The sequence below is a fragment of the Lactuca serriola genome, chromosome 2 (assembly GCF_051521515.1).
Source record: "Lactuca serriola cultivar US96UC23 chromosome 2, Lser_US96UC23_V15, whole genome shotgun sequence".
Taxonomy (NCBI): domain Eukaryota; kingdom Viridiplantae; phylum Streptophyta; class Magnoliopsida; order Asterales; family Asteraceae; genus Lactuca; species Lactuca serriola.
This window is the reverse complement of record NC_136409.1, coordinates 188,596,518-188,604,963: the sequence shown is the minus strand read 5'-3', so window position 1 is coordinate 188,604,963 and position 8,446 is coordinate 188,596,518. Positions and strand designations below refer to the sequence as shown.

At 32.9% G+C, this 8,446-nt stretch overlaps 3 protein-coding genes across 3 annotated transcripts; 2 read left to right on the top strand and 1 right to left on the bottom strand.

Moving 5' to 3' along the window:
* Positions 1–5,231: 5,231 nt before the first annotated feature.
* Positions 5,232–5,624, top strand: LOC145089874 (uncharacterized). Its single transcript, XM_079028262.1, has one exon. It carries the CDS (start codon positions 5,232–5,234, stop codon positions 5,622–5,624), a length of 393 nt encoding a protein of 130 aa, XP_078884388.1.
* A 260-nt stretch (positions 5,625–5,884) lies between these two features.
* On the bottom strand, positions 5,885–6,549 carry LOC145087821 (uncharacterized). The gene has a single exon (XM_079025897.1). The coding sequence runs from the start codon at positions 6,234–6,236 to the stop codon at positions 6,027–6,029; it is 210 nt and encodes a 69-aa protein (XP_078882023.1). The 5' UTR covers positions 6,237–6,549; the 3' UTR covers positions 5,885–6,026.
* A 318-nt stretch (positions 6,550–6,867) lies between these two features.
* LOC145087820 (uncharacterized) lies at positions 6,868–7,331 on the top strand. The gene is made up of 2 exons (XM_079025896.1): positions 6,868–6,975; positions 7,094–7,331. Exon 2 carries the CDS (start codon positions 7,094–7,096, stop codon positions 7,301–7,303), a length of 210 nt encoding a protein of 69 aa, XP_078882022.1. The 5' UTR covers positions 6,868–6,975; the 3' UTR covers positions 7,304–7,331.
* The last annotated feature ends 1,115 nt before the right edge of the window (positions 7,332–8,446 follow it).

Genomic DNA, 8,446 nt, shown 5'->3' with positions numbered 1-8,446 from the left:
TAGGATTTCGGGTACAGCTAAAAACCCAGGAAGATTGTTTTACGCTTGCCCATATTTGGTATCATGTTGTTAACGTCATTCAAATTTAAACCCTCGTGTTTACATCACAAAAATTTATTTTCTTACTGTGAATATTAAATTTAACAGGGACCAAAATGCGGGTTTATCAGTTGGGTTGATGAAGAGAAGGACCAATCTTCTATGGTAATAGCTAAAGTAGCTAACTCTAATAAGCTCTTTCAATCAGAAAATAAGAAGTTAAAGATAGCGTTGGTTTGTAGTTGGGTGTTGTTCTTGGCAGTTCTTGTTTACAAGTTGTAAGCTTTTCAATATTGTTTTTATGGTTTTGAAGTTGTTAGGTCAATAAATTGTTGTATTTGTAACGTTAAAACAAATGTTGTAGTCGTTCTTATGTTGTATGTATTGATAAGTAATTAGTAGGTCATTAATTTGTTGTAATTGTCGTAACGTTATATTTTTTGCCATCCGTTGAGTAAACTGTAAAAATAAACTAATAATGAAATCCAACATTAATTTATATATACATTTATATAATCCAACTACATAGGACCAAGACTAGACCCCCAAATAATTTTTGCCATCCGTAGACGGAACTCTAAAGCTGCGTTCTTTGGGTCAATAAGAACACGTATTGGTTGACCTGAAACCAATTGCTCCATAAACATACAAAGAAAAACACCGCAATCTCCCAAATGACTACTTTGTTGGGGAACATTTTCTTCATAAATGAATTGCATATTCAATGGAATCCTTGGGATGTTCCTCCGGGCCCAATACTTAATCTTGTCCAAATAATTTGCCACCCGACGTTCAAATTTGGAAAAGATTCCTTCAGATTTGAATTTTTCATAAGCCCCTCTACCAAGACTGTTATAAATATGCACTTTCATTGACGCTAATCGTAGTTCCCCAAATAGCCAATGATTATGGGATGAATGAATCGGAAATAAGACCTGTATAAGGATCAGAAAATAAAATTATGTTTATTTACATCACAATACAAAAACATAACAAAAAAACGAGATTATTTTCAATATAAACTAATAAGTTTACCGTATCAACATTCCACCAAGAAACCATGAAGTTGGGGTACGTAGCAATACCAGCCATAAACGCCCTCCAGTCCTGTCCTTCTTCCAAAGCATGAGAAACAAAAAAATTTGGAGGCATTATTGTATGTCGGTTGCTCTCAAACCGTCTCTCCATCAATAGTCGGTACCAAATGGTTATATGCTGCACACATGATAGTTTTGTTATTGACTAAAAAACAATTAACTTTTAAAATAATTAATTAACAATTAATTTACCGCTGACTCCAACCATCCGTCGTATGTATGCCCAAACAATGAGCTCCAAAAATCTCTATCTAACACGAAATTAAACAAACGATGTTGGACATCATATGAATGCAATACATAATTTTGGATGACATCCTCACCGCCTGCTACGTAAGGTTGCAGGCGCAACATGGAGAAGTCATGAGCAACACCAAAAACTGGAGGAGGAACGGGGCTTGTTGATTTGATATCAACCTTCTTTTTTGTTCTTCTTTTTTGCTTCGGTGTCGTGTGCAACTAAAAACAATATTCAAATGTTTAAATCTATATCTTTCAGATAATTCACATAAACATAAAATCATCAGTTTATAAATAAAACGAATACATCGGTGTAAGGAGGGCACAAATATTGTGATGGTTTTCGACTCCTCGGTTTATCGGGTGTAACTTCTTTGTCGTCATCATCATCAAAATAATCTGCAATTCCCGTTATTATTAGTTCGTCTTCGTCCGGCACATCATCATCAAATTTGTTCCCCGCATTGTCATTCCTCTCCTCCCACTCCTATATTAAAAATAATACTTTATACTTAATAACGAAATACACATAATTTAATAAGGCAATAATATCTAAATAAACAAAATATTTATATTAATGTAACTATAAGAACCTCTTTAACTTCACTATAATCATTTACATCAAACACATCATCATCGAATTTGTTCCTCGCATACTCATTCCTCTCCTCCAACACCTACATTAAAAATATAACTTTTTACTTAATAACGAAAGACACTTTATTAAAAAGTAATTATTAAAATCGTAAAGGTAACATCTATAACAACCTTGTCGTCTTGAATATCACCAAAAACATTTTCAGTTGTATTGTTTTTATTCATCACTTCATCTTGCACAACCTATATTTTCAAATATAAAATATGAACACATGTATTGATATATGTTAATAAAATTTAATAAATAATGTAGCGTGTAACTAACATGTTCATCATAATTTCTTTGTGACACTGTCGGTTCATCAAAAATAATGTCGTTCCAAAATTGTTCATTATTCACTTCTTCAACAAAAACCTCTGTAGGTTGTCGGTTCATAAACACATGCTGCTCCAGTGCATGTAGCCATTTCAACACCTCGTCTAGCTTGTGTTTCCCACTGCCCCGACCTCTACCATGAGAGCGGCCACTGGACGACATACTAGACGAAGATTCGTCTTGTCTCCTAAAATGGTCTCGTACTGAGGATGGAACTGCTTTCCCTTCACCATATACATACTCTTGAAATGACATATAATAAGAAGATGTCATCTCACCATCACCCGGTAACATGTTTTGTCTTGGTGGTAGCCCCTCCTAAAAAATTAAACATATTAAAAATGCATATAAAAGTATAATAATCAAGTTTATTAATAATAAACGAAATATTTTTAAACCTGCATCTTTGACCAAATCTTGTTCACGTCAACCCATTTCAATTTTTTTGTTCCACTCCATCGTTTCAGCCGAGGCAAGTCTTTATTTTTTCTCGATGCAAATCCACATGCACGAACAGCCGGAATCATCTCATATATCCATATCTACAATTTTTTACAATTACAATAATAAAAGTTAAAATTAAAATAAAAAACATAACAATAAAACAATTTAAATATAAGAAAATTTTTATACCCTTATTGGAGCCGTAAATCCTGAGACGGAGTACTTTAAAGTTTGACCACGCTCAGAAAGTGATAAATAATGATGTATTTTGTTCCATGTATCCTCAAGGTCAACATAAGTAAAATCCCAGAGATAGCTACCCCAAGCGAAGCTAACAAAACAAAAAAACAAAATTGATTATTATATAAATTATAACTTTAATAAAATAGAACTTTTAACGTAAACAAAATATACATGTTCCAGATATCCAAATTCTCAGCCAAAAAAAAACCAATCTTGTGGCACCCGATCATTAACTTCTTTACCCAAAAAACCTTCACACAAAATGTATATCAAACATACTCTAACTGCATCAACGTCGTCAAGTGCTAGGAATGTTCGATTTAAAATTAAACGTTTCAGGTCGCCGATTTTCACCGAACTATTAGTATGGTCTGGAAATAGCCGTTCACGCAATAAACATCTTTTTTTACTGCTTATTAATTTTTCCGACCCTTTTCTCCCAATGTTTTTTGGATACTCCCCAAAATTGAAGCCGGTAATCAAACAAAACTCTTCCGGCCCATAAACCATTTTCGTATTGCCTACTCGAAAATATAAACGTTTTATTCCATCTGGAGATAAAACAGGGTCCGGCCAGATCTGATGAAGGAACATTTTATGAAACAATAATGCGTCCCCTTGTAAACGAGGGACATTAATAAAATAACCAAAGACGGTATCTCTGAAAATAGCACGTCGGGCATCATCTAAAACTTCAAATACTTCCCATATGTTACCGCCAGAGCTTTTTAAGTTCGCAAAGGCTTTCGTATTCATTAAATTAAAATCATGCTGCAAAAAAAACACAAAAACAAATTAGATAACCAAAAAATATTTTTTTTTAAAATATATGATTACGAACTGCAAATACAATTTCTTAATTACTAATATATATATATATATATATATATATATATATATATATATATATATATATATATATATATATATATATATATATTTCCGATAAAAAACAATAACATACACATATATAAACAATTTTCCAAGTTATACAACAAATATATTTACGATAGAAAACAATATCATACATAATTATATAAACATTTTATTAAACAAATTTTCAACTTAAACGACAAATATATCAACGACAAATATATCAACGACAAATTTTCAACTTAAACAAATTTTCAACTTAAACGACAAATATATAAACAATTTTTATCTTTCTAATTAAAACTAACATTTTATAACCATATAAACAAAAAAATTTAAAAATAAAACGACAACCAAATTAACAATTTTGCAAGTTATACGACAACTTTATACAAAATTTCAACTTACACGATAAATACAAACAATTTCTAACAATATATATACGACAAATTTTCAACTTATACAAATGTTATACTTATACGACAAACACAAACAATTTCTAACAATATATATACGACAAATTTTCAACTTATACAAATGTTATACTTATACAACAAATATATATACAAACGACTATTTTGCACTTTATATAAACAATTATACGATAAGAATATACAAGATTTCAGGTTATACAACAACTAAAAAAACAACAAAAATAACAAATTGTAAACATTATCTACGCAGTCTCTACTTGTCTCTACTTGCATTTAAACTTCAAGTACACTAAAAAAATATTAAAACTATCAAACACAACAAAATTACCCTTTTTTAACACTAAATAATACAACAAATGATAAAATAAAGAGATTGTTGACATTAAAAGAGTTAAAATCTAACCATATTTGCGGGATTGTTGACATAATCCTCCATTTTCTTCAAAAACTAGCCAAAATTCCGAGAGAGAAGCCCAAAGTTAGAGAAAGTTTTTGTGTAGAGAAGGGTGAAAAATGGAGAAAAAAAAACGTTTTTATACTCAAAATCGAGGGCATTTCGCAGATGAGAAGGTCATTTCGCAGATGGGACCTTCTCATCTGCGAAATGGATGACTATTTTTGTAATGCAATTAGTGTAAATGGCTATTTTTGTCATTTTCTCTTTTTAATAATATGTATTTAGAGATTCAGACGAGTTCAACACGTGTTGAAACCGGAATAGCATCGACTCGTTTGCCGCCTTGCTGTGACGAATTTGGAATTACGGATGTGAGAGCTTATCCTGTTCGTCTCGATTTTCCAACAACATCTTCTACTCAATCTTATCCTCCATCATACTGTAATTTCTTTCACCGTGTTATTTCAAACTCTCGTGATCAACACTAAAAGATGAGAGACCAAGATGATCGAACTCGGGTTTTGTACCAGCTCTGTTCAATGATCATCAACATCCTCGGTTCACCTCCTCTTCCTATCCCATTCCCATTCCCCACCTCCTTCGTCGGCGCCACCGTAGCTTCCTCTTCGTCGTCATCGTCGGCCCCTTCGCCACAGCGACCACATGTGTCTCCTACTGGATTTGCTGCACTATTTGTCTCGATTTCCTTCGCGTTGATGCTGTTTGGATCCGCGATTTTCGTTATCGGGGTCATGTTGATGCCTTTGGTGATTGCTTTGGTAATGCTGTTCTACTTGGCCGGAATCGTTTCCAATTTGACTTACTTGGTCGCCGCCGTTCTCCGTCCATCTACGAGGATTGTTTCAGATTTAGTTCGGTATTGACACATTTAATGGTTCCTTATGCGGCATGGAGATTCTCATGAAGCTGAGAACGTTAAGTAACTAGTCTAGATCTAGCACATTAGTTAAGTTACTAGTTACAGTTGTGTTAATTAATACAAGTATGAAATGAGCAGCCATGGAGATTTAATGATCGAATAACATCTTCCTTTTCCCATTCGAAGTATGATAACATGTGTAATCTATTGTGCTTAATTTCTTCCAAACCGCATTACTTATCATAACATATTAACACACCACTGTTTCATAATCCATACACACATGATTATATATATATATTCCAAATTAATAACCACAGAATAATTGGAAAAAGAGTGAAGTAATACTTTGAAAAGACCAAAAGGTCAAATAAGATAAGTAAGAACTACATTATATATCTGCTAGCTAGCCTATGTTGATGCTGATACCAACTGCAATGAGTAAGATAGTGATCATTCCAAAGAAGATGATTGTGTGGACACAAATGGAAACCCCACTCGTCTGGAAGTTATTAAACTCAACTGCACGCCCTTTACCCGGAAGCTGAAACAACAAACCGGGCGACAACAGCACAAACAGCAACACCCCTATTAGAACAGGTGCCCAATCTGCCATTTAATTTTCTTTTTTGTATAGATTTAAGCCAAACCATGTACATGGTATACTTGATATATAAATGGAAACCTTAGCCATATGGCATATGACAAAAAAACTAGGTGACAAAGGACACATACAAACTTCGCCTGTGAAGCATCGTATACGTCGTTCTTCATATTAACATTTGTCTTACTATGAATATTTAAGCCGGCAGATGGCATAGAATATGTAGATAGTAGACTATATAAACTTACTTGCTTATTCTATTTAGTGCAATTTGTCAACTTTCCAATATATAAATTATATATTGTTTTCCTGTTCGACTATATATTTAACATCATGCTATGTGCTCATTAGACATAACATATAATAATTAGAATATATCGTGCCTATATATTGATCTCTTTATTTCAAGATCCACGAGTAAAGCAAACAGGATATACATATCCCAATATGGCGCTTCGTAAGCCATCTAGCTTTACACCTACATCAAGTGCTTCCTTTTTTCGTAATCTTTTCTTTGCACAAATGACAACGATTAATCTCTAAACCACAATAAAAAAGCAGATGAAAAGAAACACTCTTGGGATCAATAATTGTAAAAAGAACAAAAAAGAAGGTTGTAAGATAAAGCAAAAGCCCATAGCCTCCACTAGAGAAAGAAAATAAAAAACATACCTTCCCTCCAATTCTTCATTTCCACTATTTTTTGTTTTCCTTTTGAAGTTTAGCATCCCCTCCCTGCCTTCATCACCAAGTAAGTTAGTTAATTCCCTCTACTTATAATTTGCAACTCATGCATTCTCTCACTTAACCTGAAAGGAGGCTCACTCACTCGTTAAACTCAGTCCATATTTTTTTGATATCAAATTAAGATGCATACAGATTGGGGTCCAGCTGCTGTTGCAGTGGTGATGTTTGTATTATTGTCCCCAGGGTTGCTATTTCAATTGCCAGCGAGGACAAGAGTGATAGAATTTGGTAATATGTACACCAGTGGCATATCGATTCTAGTTCATGCGATTTTGTACTTTTGTATTTACACCATCTTGGTTGTAGCTATTGGTATTCACATTCGTACTTGAATATTGATGATTCTCGCTCCTTCTTATATGCTCTAAGGCTTCTTTCCGTTTGTTTTTATACATTTTGTTCTTGTTGGATATGGCTTATGGGATTTACCTAAATTTTTGGTATCTCATATGTTGTGCACTTATGGGATGCTTTTAGGCATGTAATAACTTATTTCAATGTTTTTTTCGCCATGTCGATGTTTAGAAAATGAATTTTGTTGATCCTATCCATTAGTTTGAGATGTTTTCAATTGTTGATATATGTTTGTTTATATCCCATGCACCGTGAATTTATTTGTTTTGAAGGGGTATTAATCGTTTAGCTGAACCAAGAGATCCTTGATCATTTGTTTTAATTTTTCTTTTAAATGTGTCGAGTATTTTGCACCTTAAAAAGTCTATATTACAAGGACCGGAGCACAAACTGATTGGGCTCGATCTCCAGGCTTTTTCAGACTTGTCTGGACTATTGGGCTCTTCAATGTTTTGGACAAGGCCAACCTCAACTGGGTTTTAGTTGGGCTTTACTATTACCTTTGTTATCAATTGAATTTGATATTGGTCACTTGTTGCGCGTACAACACAATTTTAGTATTTACCCAAAAACAGAGGTCTGGTGAATAAAACCAAAGTAATTGAAAGTCTTGAAAGTTTTAAATTACAATTAGTACTAACTATAGTAGGCACCTGATTATCTGGAATCCGAGCTGACAGTTCTGTCTTCTGTGAATGTTAGAACCGCGTTTGAAACTCTTTTCCTAAAACAAATTATTCGAATTTTTTAGTTTTTTTTATGGTTTCCATTTTCAAAATAAATCAATTAACTTTTTCAAAGTAAATATGTGAACCACAAAAATTAGGCATCACAAAATTGTTCGATTTATCTTTAAGCTTACGGAGGTGATAACGAATGATAGGCTTTCTATGTAGTGAACTTCTTGTTGAAATAATAACGTACTAGTTGTGACATTCGTATATTATACGGGTTGATTAAAACAAAATATTACGGGAAGTTTATTTGAATATGAAAGTTGAAATAAGTAAAAATTATGAAAAAAAAAATGCAAAAGAAAAAATTAAAATTATGTGTTTACTTGTCAGACACATGTATTAAACGTAATAGTTCTAACAAAATATTAAATACAAAGGTTTAAA

Bases quoted from the DNA above. Each gene is read 5' to 3' on its own strand.
- LOC145087821 (XM_079025897.1), bottom strand. From the start codon at position 6,236: ATGGCAGATTGGGCACCTGTTCTAATAGGGGTGTTGCTGTTTGTGCTG.
- LOC145087820 (XM_079025896.1), top strand. From the start codon at position 7,094: ATGCATACAGATTGGGGTCCAGCTGCTGTTGCAGTGGTGATGTTTGTA.
- LOC145089874 (XM_079028262.1), top strand. From the start codon at position 5,232: ATGAGAGACCAAGATGATCGAACTCGGGTTTTGTACCAGCTCTGTTCA.